General features: G+C 38.9%; 1 protein-coding gene across 1 annotated transcript in view; it reads left to right on the forward strand.

The window, feature by feature from the left end:
• Positions 1-364: 364 nt before the first annotated feature.
• ACER3 (alkaline ceramidase 3) overlaps positions 365-20930 on the forward strand; it is a 52569-nt gene continuing 32003 nt past the window's right edge. Inside the window, exons 1-2 of the mRNA XM_027904949.1 lie at positions 365-583; positions 20544-20654. Coding sequence (XP_027760750.1) covers positions 481-583; positions 20544-20654 — 214 coding nt within the window. The 5' untranslated portion in view covers positions 365-480. The remainder of the gene's footprint in view (positions 584-20543; positions 20655-20930) is intronic.

The following is a 20930-nucleotide window of genomic DNA, read 5'->3' on the forward strand; positions in this document are numbered from 1 at the left end:
TAAGAACATGAATGCAGTACGCTGCCCCCCTCGCACTACAACCCCTTCCTGAAGTCTGCAAGGAAAAGCGGTGAGGAAAGTTGAGGGAGGAAACCTCTTCAATGGCCCCAAACCGGCTCGAAAAAGGGGTGAGGAGAGCGCCGTGATGTTGCCCGTCCCGCCTCATCCCTACATCGCGCGGGCCCCCGAAGAGCAAAACGTTCCCCACACCAATCCTTCTCCCCGGACTTTCTCTAAATCCCCGTTTCACCACACAGCTCTTCCCCCGCCCTTAGTTATCCGCCCCCCGGCAGGCCGCAGCTGGTCGCCATGGCGACCCGTGGCTCCTCCCCTGGGTGGGCGGGCCCAGCGCCGGCCCCCGCCTGCCCGCTCTCCCTCCTCCTCCGCCGCCGCTGCTGGTGTTGCGCTCCGGGCCCGGCGCCCTCTTCCCTCCGCTTCCCCTTTCCCTCGGCTCCGCTCGAGCCTGAAGCGGGCGCCGCGATGGCTCCGGCCGCCGACCGGGAGGGTTACTGGGGCCCGCCGACCTCCACCCTGGAGTGGTGCGAGGAGAACTACGCCGTGTCCTCCTACATCGCCGAGTTCTGTGAGTGGCCGCTGCGGCCCCGGCTCCTGTCCCGGGGGCCGCGTCCCTCCCTCCGCCTCCGTGCCCCTACCCCGCGGCGGGGCAATCCCCCCTCCTCCCTGGCCCCTCTTTCCTGCGGGGTGACGGCGCCCCTTCCTCTCATCCAGCCCCGCTGGGTGGAAATGGATGTTTCCTGCCGCTTTCCACCGCAAATCCGTGTCGTAAGGAGGGGATGGTGTAGCCCCCCTCTCTCCCCACCGTGTTGTTTGGGCCCCTATCCCAAGTGTGTCCCTTCGGCCGGTGCCCGAAGGGATGGCAGGGCAGGAGAAGGGCTGTCCGGGGGCCTGCGGGGAGGGCTGAGATGGGGTGACCGGTGAGGTGGGTCCCGGCGTTATCCCAGGAGCTGGAGTGGTTGTGTGGCACCACATGGATGGGTGAAGAGGGGTGATTTCACTGAAATCGTGCTTGGGGTGCCATGCTGTGAACCCACGTGGGTCTGCAGCTCTTGCTCCCCTTGAGATGGAAGCATCTGCCCAGCCTGGACAGTCAAACCATGTGAAACTATTCAGGGAGAGAAAAGGTGTCTTTATATGGAAGACATATCTTCATCCAGGGGAGATACCTTCCCTCAACTAGTTTTTGGTGGGTCATGACCATCATCAATCAGTTTGCTCTGTTGCAGGTGGTGGGAGTTAGAATAGCTTGAAGGGTCGCTCTGTTGCAGGTGGTTGTCTTTTAGGATAGCTCAGAGCAGTGGCAAGAGAGCAGGCCATCGTTTTGACCCCAAAACTTTGTTATTCAGAAACAGTCAGGATTTTAGCTATAATAAAGCACATTTTAGCGAAAGAAGGTGCTTCGACTACAGGGCCATCCATCAGGTGTTTAGAAGGGGGTGTATTGTGTCAGGTGGTAAAGGATTAAGACCTACGCCACTGAGGTTTTGTTGAAAAATTAAATATTTCTGTATCCTAGACAGTGACTTTAAAGGGTGCAGTAGTTATAATTACGTGCTGCCGCCTGACAGACGCCCTGTACTACAAAAAACTTTCACACGTATGAGGTAGGTGGCAGCTTTTGAAGTGCTAGGGCCCTAAGAAAATAGTGCTAAAGTGGCCAGGCTCTTGTACCCTGAAGTGCTTGGAGTGGGCATTCTGAGGAGGCCTTTTGCATAACTGGGATGCTTCAGCAGCACTTTGGAAGAGCTTGGCATGCAGGAGATGGAAGGTTCTGGGTGTCCAGGCCAGGCTGTGACTCCTGGTTGCAAACACTGACATGGGTGAGGAATCAAAATGAATAGTTGTGAAAGAGGTTTCAGAGTGTGGGAATGGGAAGGAGAACAGGATCTGAAATGAACAGCAGTAGCATAGGCAGCATAGAAACTCAGAGGAAAAAGGAAGTTGGTGTGTAGATTTATGGTGAGAAGAGTCAGGGTGGCTGAAAAGGGAACAAAATTAAATGAGACAAACCTGGAAGTTTTTTAGTAGAATGAGACTTTTGCTGAGTATGTATTTTTGTGTTTTCCTCATGGTAAAGCATAATTTGTGAGATAACTCTTACAGGGAAGAGGAAGTTCTGTTGTTTCACCCATGTAAAAATAAATTTGACTAGCATGTAAATTTTTTAAATAATGCCCTTATTGTTGGCCCTGTGAACTGATACTTTTTGTCCACTTCTAGATTATTCAGGAGAAGGAAGATGAGGAGGAGATTAATAGTGGGAGGTGGAAAGGCTTGTGTTCTGAAGAAAAAGGGAGTAATTATAGAAGGTCCGATCCCTCCTTACAGTTTTGGTATTTGGGACTGCAGTTTGTTGGTCTGTCAGTTGCACTGAAAAAACTCTGTACAAGGGTGGTGCTGTAAATTAAAGCATTTAAATGGTCTAAGTTTAAAATGCAATAAGTAAGCCCACTTGGGTTTAGGGTTAGCTCAAAAGTAGCTAATTCCAATAAAGATGTCAAGATGGTTTAAATTTTCTTCGGCAGTATTTCTCTTAACAGTGCTTTCAGGGTCCAAGAAAGTAATTGTTGGTTTGTTGGTTTGTTTGGGTTTTTTGTTTGATTTGCCATGATATGAACCCGCTATATTTAAATCTTAGCCAGCTAAAGTGGTTAACGATGTATCTTTCATAAAACAACTAAGGGGGCTTTCCCAACTTTTTCTCTGAAACAATTAATGTGAAGTTGATTACTTTGAAAGATCAGTTACCTTGAAATCCAGTTGCTTTAAGAGGAGCTGAGAAATTCCAGGTCTTTGTGGCCCAGTGGTCTTCTGTCAGTTGCTGTGCCCTTATGGCCTTTATATTCTTTCAAAAAACAAAACAAAACAAAAAAAAAACAACAACAACAAAAACAACCCCACCAAATTCAGTGAATAAACAAACCAGAAAGTACAAAACTATATTTCTCATCAGCTAGTATTATTTTTAATGCTACCTTACAGAAGAGTGAAAATCGGTTTATGACTTGGTACCACTCAGTTAAACCTGATGATATTTAAAAATTTTGCATTAGATGTTTGTTATAAATCAGGAAACTATTGGACACCCTAATCTTAAGGATACTGGCGTGTTCAAACCAAATAGTTTTCATTAGGTTGCAGGCTGAAGAGCTAAACTGAAAGCTTGTTGTGCAAATTACATCTGTGTGCCATTTAGCGATTTGCTTTTAATATGCTACTTTTAGTACAAATTGCTACATTGTGTTCCAAAAGCCCACATGCAGTTCTTTGCCATTCACTCCTTAAAGAACTAGTGTAAGTGATGGCAGCTACTCCATTGTATGTAGTCAGAGATGTGGAAGTGAGGTAAGGTGGTGTTGCAGCACTGCGTATTTGCATTCCCTTGGTGTACCCCAAACACAATGACCTGTATTCAAAAGTTCATTTTTTTAATAATGAAAAATGTTTTTTCCTTCCTTTCTGAGTCAGTCCCTAGCCAGTTTTCCTCCCCTGTGGAGGTGGATGACTAACTGCTCTACAGCCTTCTGTATAATATTAACCAATTGAAATGGAAAACCAGTTAAAAAGAATAGTTTTATGAGCTTAACTATGCTAAACCCTAAAATGACTCTTACATCCCTTACTAATCAAACCTACTGTATGGTGTAGTAATTCCTTTCTCAGGGGTTCTCATAACTTTTGGACTGACTACTGTGTGTCAAAGGGCAAGTAGTAGAGATGCTCTCTTTTTTTCTTAACTAATCCTTTCCAGGTCCCAGTGCTTGAATGCTGAATTACTCAAACATTTGTACACTAAATTATGAGAAATAATAATAAAGGATAAAACCACCATCCTCCCACCCAAGCAAACAGAACAAGGGCAAATGTAAGTTCTCTTCTTTAACACTTAGTGCTCAGTTGTTGCAGTTTACTCCCTTTTTTTTAACAGGGTTGATGTTTCAGGTCAGTTTAGCCCACAGAGCATTAAGGTCTGGGGTATCTGTTTTGATGTCAATCTCTATATGACACGTGCCTTACCCTTCTGGCACTCCTATCATCCCTGTAATAAGAGTTTTTTTTGTAGAATACCATGAATGAATATATCTAATCTTCAGATTTCCTTTGCTGGAAAGATGTACAGTAGTATCAATTTAAACAAATACTTTAAATTCAAAGGAGCCCTTTGTGGTACGTGAGGGCTTATAATTCTTAGCCAGCAGAGTCATAGGGGTGAATTTGTTGTTATCAACACAGTGCTATGTTTGAGTTTGGATCAAATTTGAGTTATGTTTCCAGTTATGAAATACTGCCTTGAGCTATCATTGTCCATGAGTAATATGCATCATCTACAACATGACTGGTTTTGAGATAATATATCCTTATGCTGGCATTTACAGCACCAAGCATCTAGACTATTGTTTGGGGCTTCTCAAGGAATTGGTGAAATAATTTCTTTCTTGGCCTCTGGTCCTGTCCCAGTACATTCTGATACCTCCATATAAGAAAATTTTATTTTTTTTTTGTTACTACCAGAGTTAAATCCATTGCATTTTGTTTTCATTGGAGATCTGGTAAGCAAATACTTGCAACTGGGCTTTCCTTATGGGACTCTTTATTTAGAAAAACACTCACCCAAATTATGAGAATCTGTTCATATTCCTAGCTATTTTTGCTGTTCTTCCTCAAGTCCTTCTGATTTTTGCTTAAGACAAGAAATAAGAGATGGAGATTACTCTTACTTATGTTGTTAGATGTGAGATATCTCATTATTTCACATCTTGGATGGCGTAGACTGGCATCCAAACATGCTCTACATTGTGAACAGTGACACAAAAATACTGTTGTTTCTTTTTAGGTATTGCTTAAAAAAGACTGCTGCCAAAGATATACACTTCTCTGTTTTGCCTTGGGATTGTTCTTTTACAATTTGCAAAATTTACTTGAACTTAGAATGATGTCATTAATATTGAATTTTTACTCCCACATATGGACTGTCACTTGTTCCTCTTGGGCATCCTGTTGTATTTTGCCTTTTTTGCCAGAGACTTTGGAAAGCAGAGACTGTTAGGCTAGATACAGCCCATGTGAGTTTAAAACAGATAAAATAAAGCCAACTGTCTGCCTTCAAGTGCTCTGCCTTTCCTTTCAGTAGTAAAGTGGCAGGTGAAAGAAACATCATTATGTTTAATTGGGTGTGATCAGCTCAACTGCCTGTATGAGGCTGAATGATTTAAAGATGACATGACACAGATGAGTTCTACAGTGCAATTTAAGACAAGAAAATGTCACAGGTTCAGAGACTTTAGGATGTAAAGAGATTCAAGTGTGTAAATTTAATGACCTAATTGGAGGAAGCCACATTACGAGTTTCCTCTGGAAATTTATAGGCTCCTTGAGGGAGCTCCCTCAACTGAAGAGACAATGTAGGCAAAAAGGTAAAGGAAACATTTAAACTAATTGTTGGTGAGTGTAAAGTCAAGTGAAGTGTACAAAACAGTGCCCAGCTGTAGAATGTATTTTAGGATGAACACTGTAGCTTGCTTTTTGTGCTGTAGACAAAAAGAAAGTTGAAAGAGAGGTTCCTTCAAAGAATAATATAGCGGAAGTAAAATCATGAGCCGTATGGATGGTCTCTGCTGTCATGCTTTCTTATTTTTTTAATGACTTTAGGTATTTTTGAGTCAGTGGCAAATACAAATTGCATTACTTTTTTTCCTTTCCCAGGTTGTAAAGGCATATACTTGACTTAAGCTTGAAGATAATCTCTTTGCACTGTTTTGATGCATTTTGCCACAACTAAAGATTTATGTATTATTTTTAATTCTTCCTTTTTTTTTCCTTCTCTGTGACACTTTCTAATTCATGATGTAACTCTACCTTTTATCTCATGACAGCCTAATTTTCTGTTTTCTAGAGAGCTTTTGTTGAAAGACAGGGTCAAAGGCTCTTGGAAAGCTGATTTGTCCAGTCATCAGTTCTTATTTATCCATCACATTATGGATATGCTTAAAACTTGGCAGATGCTGTACTAATGGACCACATGTGTGTTTATCTACTAATACTTGTGCAGTCATTAAGTGACAATAAAATTCTTAAATATGGTTTAACAAAGCATTTGATTACTCTATAATTAGTGCTTCATATTCAGCACGTGTACAGCTGGCAGTTGGACATCTGCCACTCTAAATGGTAACAGAGCAGTGACATTTGTACAGTTTAGTTTTTCTTATGTGCAAACTAAGGCAGAGAGGTTTATAAACTGCATGATATGAATTTGCAGAATATTTATTTGTAGTTAGAAAAAGAAAGATTAATGTAAAAATAAATGATGGTAAGGGAACACTGCTGACTTTTAAATGACTTTAAATAAGCTTTCAGGCACAGATTAAAAACAACTGTTGTGTAATTGAAAGACAAAAATGTCTTTAGTAGAGGGTTTGTTGTGTCTTTGTGTGTGTGTGAAACTTTTACTTTTGTTATGCATTTTCCATATTTGCTGGAGGCTTTCACAGATGGGGAAAGATGTTTTTTTAAACAATAGAAAGATTTAATAATCACTGCAAAACTATTCAAAATAACTCTCAGTAGTATATAGTCATTTCATCTTGCACCATATGCAAGTGCTCGCACACTTGACTGTTTCTCTAACTACCTCAAGAGTACCATGGAAAGGTTTGTGGCTCATGACAGGTTAAGAAAATGCAAAGCATTCTTTTAGTTCAAAATATGTATCAAAAAATATTGTTTATAATGGAATAAGGGAACCCACTTACAAGTGGTTATCAGGGAAAGGCTGCCTACCTTGGATTGCTTTTTCTATGGCTCTTTACACCTGCTTAATTAATTATGGACATTTTTCAGTCCATTAGCAGAGAAGCTGAGCTGCTGCATAAATTAAAGGTGCTTGATTATTCTATGGTTGTGAAAGTACTTCAAAGAGGGGAGAAAGGTGTCGGGAAGAAAGAAACTTCTAGAGAAGGTTACAACTGAAAAAAAAAAAAAAAAAAAAGAACCAGAGCAGCACTTCTTTAGTGTCTTTTACCATTAATGATCTAAATATCTCTATGTAGGCAAGCTCTGCATAGAATGTCAGTGATTTTGCTGGGCACTGTTTAGATTTAAGGTTTCTGACACAGACCCTTTTGTGCACTTGAAAATGCATTAATAAACACCTGGAGTTTTTGTGCTAGCTCAAAACCTTGAAGTGTCTAACAAGGATATTTTTTTTCTGTTTATAAAATTGAATTTCCTTGAAGAAATATACTGTATGTGCACTGTGATCAGTGACTGAAAAACTGACATTTCTAAATGATCAACGCAGTCACCATCTGCAGGATCATTATCTCCTTTACGGTCAGGTCCATCATCCTCTGGCAGAGTATGTGCTTCAGTGTGTCTGGAGTTTGGGAGGCAGAAATAATCCTTTCTGCCAATCTCAGTGGAGAGATGCACACTTTGTGTCCCGCTTCCCCCAGCCTTACAAGGTTCCTGTTCAATTCTTTGCCTTTCCAGCAACTGGTGACTCAACCTGCCCTTCACATTGCAGAGCTTTCCTGAAGGAAATTCCAAACTTTATTTCAAAATTGAGATTAGTGTCCAGCAGCATGTCGATTTCCCAGCTGTGTCCTGAGGCTTTATTTTATTTGATTTGGTTTTGCATTATTCCTTCATTCCTTTGTTTTCCAAATCTTGTGTCCTTGGAGTGACCCTGGAATAATATGTACAGAGTGCGTGTATCTTGAAGGATCTCCTGCTTTGTGAGCTTTGTGAGCAAAAGGATATCTTCCCTTGTGGCCTAGTCCAGGTACCATTGTCCTGATTCTTTTCCCTAATCAGAGGAACTGGAGAAGGGGACAAGAGTCAGCTGGGCAAGGTTTGGGACGCTACTTTGGGACTTGACTTTTAGGTTTGAGAAGGCAAGGTTTGGACTTCTTCAGGGAAAAAAGCAGACAAGCAGAATTAGGAAAAGACATGGTGTTAGGGGTGAGCTGAACATCTGCCTCAATCTAAAGGATGAGGTGAGTGAAGCCAGGCTCATACTAGCTGAGCCTCCTCCTTCATTTCTTCTTCACATCTGCTTTTCTGTGAGTCCTGGATGTATGGCACAGGACACTGGAGTATGTTTCCAGCTAGTGGGATTTCAAGGTATCAACTTTATGGTCATAAAACATGACCCAGAAGCTCTCTGATTTATACAGTGCTTTATTGAGCTCATTATTTGCAGTGGAAGCTCAAGATGGCACTACTCTGTAGGCTGGATTTTTAATAATTGTTAATTCTAGTTGGATAAGGATTTTCATTTGGACAAGAACCAGCATCTAGGAATCAGATGCAGTACTAGCTCAAAGAAGTCTTGTAGAGCACTGAGCATTAAAATTAGTCTGTACACCTGTCAGTCTTGGGACAGAGTATTTCTATACTAGATCCGTCATTCATTCCGCAGGTTTTCTTCATCCTCCCTGGTCAACAACACCATTTGTTCAGGCCAAGACCTGCTTCCCGACTGGAAGGCATGCTAGCTATTGTGATCCCCTGTAGTGGATATTTTAAGCTTACAATGAGGAAACATAGGGATAACTGGAAAAGTAGAAATCCTTGCATGTCTTTGAGAAAGGATCTGCAGATCTGGCTTTCTCTGAAATGGGTCATCTACAACAGGAACCTAAAATGACCAACAGAACTGTTTTTTTGTTTTGTTTTTGTTTTTTTTTTTTTTTTTTTTGTTTTTTTTTTTTAAATCACAGAGAGGAATTCACATTCCTCCTAGGTAAAATTGGTGTATTTTTCCTCTGCAAGTACTGGCCCTTTCTTATGCAGCAAGGCTTCTTATGTGATTCTCATTACAGACATGATTGTTCTTGGAGGGAGTTTCCAGTGCTGTTCTCCTGCCAGAGACTGTCAAGTTTGGTGCTGGTCCCAGACCACAGCAGACAAGCTACTCTGGGGGTTATTGCACTCAGGAGGAGAGCTGCAGGGTGTATTTCTACAAATATTCCTACATTCCTCCCATGGGATATAGATTTTTTTTTTTTTTTAGGTTTTTAATCTAATAGACTTAAGAAAAAAAACCCACAAATATATAAACTCAGAGTTGTTCCAGGTAGTATTTTGTTCATGAATGAAAATTGAAGCTTTTATCTTTCTTTTTTTTTTTTTTTTTTTTCTTCCCAAGTCTTTTTCACACTTATGGAAATGACCCAAATAAGCAGAGAGAACTGTACACAATGTGCTGACCAGTATGTGAGTAAACTGCCTGGAAAATTGGAGAAGCAAAACTTTTTGCTTTATTTTTTTTTTTTTCAATTTAGTAGCAGAAGATTAAAAAGACCGTTGGCAATGCAGTTCTTTTCTTAGCACCCTGTACCTGCAGATGGGCACAGTTCTGTGCCATCTGTATAAAGGTGCGCTAGCAGCAACTGTGGAAATCTGTGGCATTAAAAGTAGCAGAGTGAAAACCAGAGGATCGTTGCTGGTTTGTGTCACTTGTGTCTCTTTCGAGCTGGTGAGCGCAGTATCCCTAATAAGAATCAGTTCAATTGAATTGTGTCAATGCTGTGGAAAGCAGAGCAGAAGTGCACTGTGGTAGTGAAATCATACAGCAGATGTTGTTTTTGTTCACTTAAACAAACTGCTATAGCTTTGTGATCTGTGATATCACAGTTGCTTTTCACTCAGAGGTTTGGTGGCTGTTAAATCTTTCAAGGCCTGAGTTTTATGTTCCTGAGAGGCTCCTCAGAATATGTTCTTCAACACAGTATCTAACATCAGCCCAGTACTCAAATGCTAAAACTCTTGAATCCATGACAGTTTAATTTTTTTGTACTTTTTCTTTCTCTTTTTTTTTTTCATCTACTCTAGGCTGCAGAAAAATATCTTAAAGCTATTTCCGTTTCTTTAATGCATTTCCTTCCAAGCTCCTCTGTTCTTTTTCCCGCTTTTTAACCCTTCCATGCTGATTTCCACTTGGTTTTTGCATCACTGTTTTTTTTCTACATTTGTCTCAAATGCTTCTCTGAAAGTTTTCTTCTGACAGTCTTTGGGCCACCATTTGTGCTGGGAACTTGGTTAATTTGTATGTGGTTTTCAACTGTGTTGTATCAATATTCGGTAAAACTAACCTCTGCTCAAACTCTCACCGCCCACCTTATGAACTGTTATTGTGTAGATACTGTATTAAGTTATTACAAAAAACCCCAATGTTTAAAACTTGAACCTTCCATGTGTTTTATATCTCTTCCTCTATTTGGTTTAGATTGTGAGATACCTAGGATATGGACTTTAATCTTACTGTCTTTGTGGAGAAGAAGCTTCATTTTTCCCTCCAGATAGTTAGATGGCTTTTGCCAAGGTTTGTGGGTGGATAGATGACTGCCAATTTTTTTTCTTTTCATTTTTCAAACAAGAACAAGAAACTTATCTTGAAATTACAATTGGACAGTGACTAAAGAGTACAGTTGGAATTGTAAATTGTGGATTAGGAGCAAAAACCTTTGGGTCTTGGGTTAGTGAATTAATTGGGTGCTGTTGAAAGTTCTTGGCAGAGGTTGTTATATTAACTGGAAAAGGTTATGAAGACTTCAGAGAAAAGAAATACCTATGTAAAAGAGATAAAGTTAGGTATTTAGGAGTGAAGAAGATGTCTCCAAGGCATTTCTGAGATCTGTTGCCTTTCTTTTATCACGTGTTCCATGTAGCCTTGGGACTTTTCATTTAAGGCAGCCCTGCAAAAAAAAGATAGTTAAGTGACAGAAGAGATTTTTTATTAATAGTGCTGATAGGAGGGGGAGTGTCACCAATCAGTATTTGAGTGGTTGCTGTATATCTGAATGAGGCTGTGTTTGCTGACTAGTTTCATTATCCCCATGTAGTGTTCTGCATTTGTCACGTAGCATCTCACCTTTGATTTCCTACCATCCAAGTAGGGCAAAATGCAGAAGAATGGCCATGAGTCATTAGTAGGAGAGGCTTCAATTGTTCTGGATACTGAGGGGAAATCCACACCGATAGCAAGAAAGGGAGGAAAGCAAGAGGCTTTGGATTTTGAAGAAATGGTACTGAAGTTAAAGCTACAGATACTTGGACAAGAGCACTGGCACACATTCTTCTCTGCTGTTCGGCATCCAGTAAGCATATTAGGTTCCCCTCAGGCTCAGCTCATATATCGCTGCATAGTGCATGTAAGAGCCCCAGCAAAGCCTCTGAGCTGACACTCACAGCTTCTGTGCCTCAAATTGGCGTCTCTGTAGGGAGGACTGACATGCTGGGCAGATGTACTTGGTAGCTCAAAGCTGCCAAAAGCTGTGTTTTCTGCTCTGGACAGACCCTTAGACTTGGAGGACTTGGTGCAGACACTGAACGTGAAGCCAGGACACTGATAGCAGCACAGAAGAAGAAAAGTTGGAAGGAATTAAGAATGGCAAAAATTAAATAGATGATCACTGTAACATCATATTGGTCACTGCTTAGTTTTAGCAGGGCCTGAAGAGTAAGTTTTGTCATCTCGGTCATTTCCTTCCAGTTTGACATCATCAATCTGCCTTAAAATAACATTTAAAGTATGTTTTATTTTGTTTTCCAGTAAAAGCTATAATGGAAGCAACAAGCTTATTGCATGTAATATTCTAACTTTACATCATCTCAGCCTAATCTCTTTTGACTTTGATTGCATTTTCCAGCTGTAAGCACTTGCTTTTAGCAAGCTTTCGAGATTGGTATTTCAAATGATCTGCCTATGTCAACTGTTTTTACTTTAAATTTGCTTTCAAAATCCTTCCAGGTGTACTTCAAAGTAATTGATCTGCTTACAATCATCTTAGATGCATGTTTATTAGGGAAGTGATGCTCTCTTTGCCATGCAGCTTTCCATACTCTAGGAAAGCAATATTAATATATTACAGGATGACATATCAGCTAGTTGTAATGCAAGTTTATTCCTTGTAATTGTGGATATCTTGAACTGAGAATAAAATGTCCTGGAAAGAAGCTGTGTACTATCATATTTGCCCAGGCTGCTTCCTGTAGTCACAAAAAGTGGCCACTGATAGCATTTTTGTTACATCTTTAAATACTGTTATTTTTCATGTAAAAGTCTCCTGTTAGATTCTAATTTTCAAGTGTCTTGACTACACAGTAGCAAAGCACTTTTGCAGGGATGAGAGTAAGACAAAGGATAGCTTAATTGGAACCTACGGCAATTCAGAAGCAGTTTATTATAAGTGCTTTTGTAAGACGTTCATACCAAAGAGGTTTGTGCATAAGAAAACACCCACACTTTACGTGTTTGAACTGAGCTTACTTGCGTGTGCTTTGTTAGTCAGCAGTGTTGAGATCTTTTTTCCTTCTAATTACCTTTTGATTGTTTTGAAGAACACAAATGTAACATGAAATACTGTAATCAGAGTAATACAATCTACAAAAATATTAGCTGAACTGGTATGATGAATTTCAAGGGAATTAATTCTGCAGCTGGAATATAAATTGTGTAAGACCATAAATGAAAACATATCATTGGTACAGTATGTTGGAACCACTATGCACACTGGGAATAAAAATCAAATTGTGTTATGAATAATTTTTTTTTCTAAAACTACCTCATTACCCCTCCCCAGTCTAATAATCACTGAAATGGTTTACCTCTTCAGAACGATATCAGTGTACATTTATGTATCCTGGAGAAATGGAGGCCCAGCAAGGCAGAGGCAGCCTGGAAGACGTAGAAGAGCTACCCTGCAGGCTGAATTCAAACACTGAAACCTTCCAGTTGGCCACCAACTCTGCAGCAGCAATGCTGCCTTCAGTTTTTTTGGCCTTGTCCCAGCACTTGGACTTAGTGGGAGCAGTGCTCTGCTGGGGCTGAGACGCGTGCGACTGGAACACAGTGTGCTCACACTAGTGGCATGCATCTGTGCTGGCATTGAGGAGCCTGTGTTCCTGCCTTGCTTGCTGCCCTTCTTTGCCCACAGTGGATTGTTTTCTTAGTATATCTTGCCTTGTGTTGTCCATTCTGTTTGAAACTCTTCCAGGATTCATGGCTTCTTTTGGGAGATGTTTCTGCTGCCAAATAAGCTTGGTTTTTAGATGTTCTACTGGAACTTCCCTTTTCTTTGTTTCAGTGTGTTAGTGCTGATCACTAGTGCTGCTCTTCATCAGTAATACAAATAATATATTTTTTTCAGTCCTTCCCCCATGTAAATCTGTTGGGTTCCATGTTACTTTCTTGTAGCTACTGCTTGGCTAAGATTTAAGAAGCTGTTATTTTCCTTTGTAAGTAATTCTTTTCTTTTGTAGTATTTCTGGTTGCTGTATCTGCTCCCTTCCTCTCATTTGTTCCTTACAGTTTTTCTCGTAACAGGGTGACAACATCTATACAGAGCTAGATTAATGCATATTGCTTTGTCATGTACTCACTTCATCACATTTTTCTATGCTGCTTTATCTGTCTTTTAATTTTATGATTCCTATGATCTATATGAACTTGCTCTCTAGATTTCTGATTTTATTGTAAATATATAGGGAGATCTAACAGGCTCTCTAATATTACATTAGTTTGAATTGTTAATTATCTTTACCCATTTTTATAGTTCTTAAGGAAACTTCCATACATAGCTTATACAGTTCAGTAATTCCTTCAGTATTTGTTTCCTTTGGTATTTTCCCTATTTCACTACTAGATTTGTGATGGCCAATACAAATTGCAGCTGAATTGCTGAAGTTGTAACTTCAGTTAATTCCCTGGTAAACAAAATCAGGGCTTTCTTAGTATTTGGAAAGGAAATTTACACAAGGTGAAAAATGGGTCTTGTCACTTAAAAATAAACACTCTAAACACCTCCCTGCTCACATTTTTTATTCTTATTTTATAATTCTATTTTTTAAGCCAGCACTGGTCTTGTGCTTCATCCTGGAGTAATGCTGTGTTGTATTTCACTGAGTAACAGGAAGTTTATATTGCTCCTTCATGGACATTAGCAAGCAGGGAGTACAGTAATTACATATTGGCAAAATTCCTGTCAGGATGACTCGGTTTTCTCCCCTTGAGGTCCTTCTGAAATATCAAATGGAAACAGGAGTTTTCATTTCCTGACACTCCGAAGTGCAGTTATTGTAGACTTTGAAGTGGAAGATATTAAAACTGGCTGGTGGAAGTGAAAAATCTAATTGCTGCACTGCCCTCCTGGTGATAAGCTGTAAGCAAGAACAGCGTGAGATTGAAGTTAGGGGCTAAACCCGACAATTCTGAGTAGTTAGTTCTTCTGAAAAATCATGAAATGCTCTTATTTTCAAAAATCAGTGATACAAACCTTCTCTGGTCTCTGGATTAATTACTGACTGATAATATATAGCATATACTGTAAGACAACTTCTTGGTTGTATTCACATTAATTCCTCTTGTTGACACTTTGAATGTTGTGGTAGGCGAGCTATGAAGTGCTTGCATCTTAGCAAAAACTCCTGTATTGGATTTGAATAAGTTTCTTATTCTTATAAGGAGATACTCTAGATTCCTCCTCAGCGTTTAGCTGTTAGACTACCTACTCCTCTAGTTCATATCTAATTTCCAAATACATTTTTTATCATTCATTGTTTCACCTTATCTCGTACTGCTGGGCCACAGGACTCACCTTTCTTTTTGTGTTTCTCTTTTTGTGTTTGTCTTTGGTTTCACATCCATAGAGTTCCTTTCAAGGAAAAGAAAAGAATTTTCTTTAAAAGAGGGGATACTTAATGGTAGATGGCTATGCTCTCAAATGTGCCTCAAATTGCATTGCTTTGCAATTTCTCTAAACATGGTAAACTCTCTCATAATGAGCTGTAGTACCAGACATTACCAAATGACTTCAGAGCAGAACTGCGTGAGGTGATTCCAGAAACAAAAGTCATGAAGTAGAATTCCGTATGACTGAAAGCAGCTAGGAGGGTGAATCAAGTTCTGCATGATGTCTTCTGACAGCCTTTATTTTTTTACAGTATTTTTAATGTCTTCCTGCAGTGATGGAAAAAGATAAAGCTACATGATCCAGGAAGTGCACTAAAATTGACTGTGCAGAGCCCCATGATATCCAGACAATGAAATGAATGTTTTCAACCTTAAAATCTTGTTTGTTTCTTTGCTTGTGTGTTTTTTTACTTAAAAGGATACTTTGACTTCATTGCAACTTAGGTATCTATTTTAGAAAGAAGCAGCTGCTTCCGTTTTTCCTTTTTCACAGTGAATTGCAGTTGTCCTTAAGGAGGGGCTGAAAAATCTTCCTGTAGTGAATGTTGTGTTTGTTAGTCCTGATTTTAAATGAGCTTTTTTATGTGTAGTAAATATTTTAAACTGCAAACATTTTCTTCTTTGCTCTGAGAGTAACATTTAATTCTGTTGGTTTTGAGTCTTGTAGAAACCATAAGAGAGTGAAAAGTCTTCATTTGTTTGACAGAGAGAGAAAGAACTTTTTAAAATCTGAAAAGATCTTTGTTGTTAGTTGGTAAGTCTTGCAGTCGTTCTGTGTACAAACATAAAATAAAGCATCTCTTAACACAGGATAAATCACATTGAACACCATGTCAAAAGCTGGAGATGATAATTTTTGCTTCTTTTGTAACAGAACTTTTCCTCCCTCACCGAAACCAGTTGCTGTATTCTAGCTCCCAGTGTTGTTCCTGATGTTTTTACATCCTGTTTATTATTTATGACCATATTCTGTTTCAACTTATTTAAAACTTTGTCTGTTTTTTTCCTTTTGATTCCTCATCCACATTTATTTTAGAAGTTACTTTCTAGTGTGGAATTTAAAAATGACAACTTTATGAAAGTAAGGTACTTCAAATTTGTGTACTTCCCAACTGTCTGTATAATGTCTGTATGACAGTAAGTTGTATATTGTGCCTGTGTTTGCCTGTAGATACTATTTCCCCTTTTAAGTATTCTTTGTATTTGAGGTCAGTCTTTGTACAGATATCTGTGCATTTATGATATATACATATACTTTTTAGGACCTGAATATAACTCTGAATGTATATCCATCATAAAAAAAGACTTGTCAGGTTTTGCTGCTGTATTTGTAGAACAGGGTGCAGATGTGGTTTAACACTTCTACTATTCTGCTTCCTACAGACAGAGGCTTGTTTAAATGTCGTGCATAAATTTGATTTTGTTCTGGTACCACGTGGCATTTGCTCAAGGAATAAAACAGTACTTTGAAACAATGGTTTGCATTAAAACAGTCTTGAAGACCGCAATAAAAAATTGTGCGGTCAGTCACACAGTTTGCATTTATCATGATCAGACACTAATTTAGCCCTGTACCTGGTACTGTGTATAATCTTTGTGGACATGGTCTGTTTTAGTACTGTGATAGGCCACCACATCATGCAGTCTGATTGTAGAGCTTACTGAGCTTCACGCTGAAAGCAGGTTCATCGTGCTGCCTGTTTCTGTTGGGAAGCAGTTGTAAATATTTCTGCTTTAGTTGGAAGTTTTCTTCTTTATTCTAGCCCACATCTGTTTAGGGTTAGTTTATATCTATTTAGTCTTTGTCAGTGTTATCCTCTCATTCAAATAGCTCCCTCTTGTCTTTGGCACTGACCCATGATGTATTTACAGAGTGCAGTTTTAATCCGTCCAGCCGTTTTGTTCAGGAGCTGAGCTGAGCAATTTTTGTCCCTTCTAGAATTGTATGCTCCCATTCATCACTCCAATATGAGTGGTGCTTCTCTGTACATGGTGTACATTCTCTCTTCTTTTATCGATAACTAGAGAACAGTGTATTCTACTACTGACTTGCATGAAGACATCACTATTTTCCTTGCCTCTACTAGAAATAAATTTAGGGGTTTTGGTACCTACAGTGATGGCTTGTGGTCAATTACCATGTAATCTAAATTCACTTTTCTGCCTCTTCAAATAGATTAATTCTACATTTGGAATAAGGATTCATACTCACATTGAAAGGTCTGTTCTTGGCCATCGTATTTAATCCTATTCCTGTCATTTCAATATGCAAGTTCATTCATTTCTTCCTCAGATAATATAACCTTCCTTTCTGTTGACAGAAATGCTGAAGGTAAAATGCTGAGAAGCAGTCTTTGGTCACTAAGGAAAGAGCAGGTCACTCTCTGGACCAGTATTCACAGAATCCAGTACTGAAATATAAGAATGCTGTACAGAGTTGAGCCCAGGTCCATCCATGCACATTCATCAAATTTCTGATATATTGTATTTCCTATAGGCATAACAAACAATCTCTTCTTTAGTTATTTTGCATATCTTCTACCTCATACCTTAGTTGCGATTTCTCCAATCTCTGGAGGTCTCCCCCTTTTTTATAGAAAGGAAATTTAGTGAAAAAGATTATAATTTTTTAATTTTTTTTTTTTGACAGTTTGGACAATTTTCCCATTTTCAACTTCCTTACTATTTCCTTCAAAGCTTGTTTCACTCCCATGTTTGTTAATTAACTTTATAGTTATGGGTCTGTACTTGTGTAACCTTTTTTCTTCTTTCTTGGTATTCTTTTCTAATATCTGTGCATATCTCACTGCCATTTTTGATGGAATTAGTAAAAATCCCATTTAATGAATTTATAATCTGTTCTGTGTGAGGATAATCTTGTAAAGACTAGCTAGACTTTTATGAAATATGCAATCCTAGGGACTTTGGGTTTGCAAGAGACCTTGCAGTTTTTGTTCTTGAAAGAAGTAGTTTTGCTAGCAGCATGCCAGAAGACTGTATTGTTCCCCTGCCCCCATTTCCCCTTTTAAAAAAATTTGTGCAACTTTTTATAAGTATATTTGCAGATAGGCTTGCCTAATCCATGCTACAAATGTTCTGAAATAATATGGGCCAGAAAGTGCAGAGAAGGAGTGGCAGGAATTTGCAGCTAGATTAGGTCTACGGTATTTCCTTTCTCAGCAAGATGGTCCCAGATTAAATGCTCGTAAATTTTAGATAATATAACATAATTATGGCTTTACAGGAAGTGTTGAAACCTTCCCTTTCCTACAGAAGATTGTTTTCCGCGTTCTTACATCCATCTGAGGTTTGTTATCCTACAGCAACTCTCTTCTGCAGTCACGTGCCTTCCCAGTTGCAGATGAACATCATGGTATTTCTTTTGTTTGGCATTTTCATATTTGAATTTTTGCCAGGTTTATGACAGTTTCATAACTAAGTGACCTTGAACAGTGACATTTATATAATATCTAATAACTTCTCTTGAAAATGGGCATAGTTGAGGACTGCTTTAGAAAGCAGAAGATTCACTAATCCAGACTCCTTTTCGAGGCTGAATGACATCTTTGTATGATTTATGGGAGAACATGGGAATAGTCACTGTGCTTCACAGCAGAGTTTAAGTGAATTTCTTCTAAACCTGTTCTCCACTGAAAGTGAATCACTACTCATTGCAACACTACGGGAGTGTGGTAAAAGGTTAATGATTCCCCAAAGAATTTAACATGAAAAAGGTGTTTTATATTGGTATAAACTTGTATGTCTTTGCAGAAGCTGTTTTGATTTCAGTTGGGCTTTTTTTTTATGTGGAGGAACTTACTACAGAACTGACTAGAAGAGTAAGATCTCTGGCACATCTCTGTTTTACCTGGTATAACTTGGTGTGAAATCATTAAGGAAATTATTTAAAGAAGGTCTGATTAAAATCAGAAGAGATTTTTATCTGTTTGAAAATGTCTCAAAATGAGATTTGTATCTACATGGTGAGAATTTAGAAGAGCTACCTTGTTAATGGCAGTTTGATACTTCTGCTACGTGTGTTCTGAAATAAACTATTTTTCCATTTAGGACTGAATTTTCTTTAAAACTGTGAAGTATGATTTTTTTTTTTTTTCCAGGGGGACTGTAATACTTTAGGTTATATGACCATAGTTTGGTAGGTTTTGCTTTTCTTTGGGAATAATCTTGGCAAGTAGGACTCCTGAAAAATAGATGCTTAAATTAGGGGTGTACTTCAGACAGGACCCACTCACTCTTGTTCTTTGTTTTAGAATGTGAAATGCTTCTGATATTTTCTGCTGAATAAGAAAGATCAAAATAGGGAGTGTTTTCAGTGTCTTCATAGCCCGTACATTGTATTTTTCATTGGGATATAAGGAAATTAGAGTTTGAGTTTTATATATATTTAATTGATGATATGTAAAAGTGTGCAGTTTTATATAAGCAACGTTCTGTCTTTTTTTAACAGATTTGCTTATTTTCCCAAATTGCATGGCATTTAATTCCCATAACACAGCCTTTATTCTCAAAATTACATTTTGTGGTTGAACTAGAAAGCTGAATCTGCATCCCTTCTGCTGAGAGATGTAACATTCCTTATGCTTCACTTAAAGTTGCAGTGTTTCCTTGTACTTTTCCATAAGCCAGCACAGTTTGAAAAAAAAGGCATCTAAATCAGATTGCCCCCTGGTACAAGAGCTGAGCTCTTTGCTTGTTCTTGCTTTCTCTGGTCTCTCCAATGTGTCATCTCTTTGCATTGCATGAAATGTATTATAGATTAACAGAATGGTTTGGGTTGGAAGGGACCTTAAAGTTCATCTCATTCTAAGCCCCCCTGCCATAGGCAGGGACACCTTCTACAAGACCAGGTTGCTCAACGCCCCGTCCAACCTGGCCTTGGATACTTTCAGGGATGGGGCATCCACAGCTTCTCTGGGCAACTGTTCCAGTGCCTCACCACCCTCACAGTAAAGAACTTCTTCCCAGTATCTAATCTAAACTTGCCCTCCTGCTTAAGGCCATTCCCTCATCCTATCTGCATGCCCTCGTGTAGAGTCCCTCTACAACCTTCTTGCAGGTCCCACTTAGGTATTGGAAGACTAGTATAAGGTCTTCCTGGAGACCCAGCATCAACAGGAGGGATGGAGAGCAGTGGTGTCTTGCTGAAGTTCAGGCTCTTGATAAGCTCTGACACTTGCCCATCATGCTGCTCAGTAGCCACTTCTGACATTTTATTATTCCTTATTGTACTGTCTTAGATTGTGATGTGTGATTTAGCATCCCATCTGGCTTGTTCTGTGTGCCCACAGTGACTAGTACATAAGAGTAAAAATTGAACTGGTTTCATTTGGGAATGAGTCACTTGATGAGTTTCAAGAATCAGCTTTAGAAAGGAAAAAAACAGTCTTTTAAAATACCAGGCTTGAACTATTTGGGGCTTATATCTCTTCAAGGAATCAGGTTTTGATTCGTAATCTGTGTCATCAAGGTAGTCCTGTCTTTCTCCCTTCTGACAAGAAAGTAAGCACCATCTAAGTCAGACTGTTAGTTAAATTAGTATTTTATTATTATCCACACATATGAAAAAAAGACAAAAGAGTTAAAATGTTCTTTGCCTTCATGTAGTTAACTGTGTGTTGTAAAAATTTAACTTTGTATTATGTGCAAAAGTAGAAGACAAATTCCAAAAAGGTGTAGCTTTCTGAATGAAAACTATTGGAATCTGTCTCTAATGAGTGAATGCAGTTTTATGTAGTTAAATTTAGTTATATTTAGTTAAAAGTACATGGTCCTCAGTTCTAAATCTGTGCTTTTGGTTTCTGTCCTACAGGGAACACAGTGAGTAACCTGATTTTCATTCTACCTCCAATCTATGGTGCGATTCAGACCTATAAAGATGGCCTTGAAAAACGGTATTTAGCTGCATATTTGTGTCTTACAGGTATGTGTAAAACTTAATTTGCTCTGTGACTATAAAGAGAGCTCAGATGTGCAATGAACAATATATCTAAATATTAATAACCCAAGTAGTTAATTCTAAATACTATGTGTGTGAAAAGTAAACCTCAATTTGTTATACTTTTTAATGTGTACAGAAAATTGGTATTTGTTGGAAGATCATGAAGTTAGAATTCAGTAAATAACTAAATGAGACTGATCCTTTTCTGGCTTTAGGGCCTACTTGTTGCAGCTCTGTACTTTTATGATGATTTACAGA

This window comes from Empidonax traillii, unplaced genomic scaffold (genome assembly GCF_003031625.1).
Source record: "Empidonax traillii isolate 1590-97213 ecotype Southwest subspecies unplaced genomic scaffold, ASM303162v1 scaffold1105:size522451, whole genome shotgun sequence".
NCBI classification, from domain to species: Eukaryota; Metazoa; Chordata; class Aves; order Passeriformes; family Tyrannidae; genus Empidonax; species Empidonax traillii.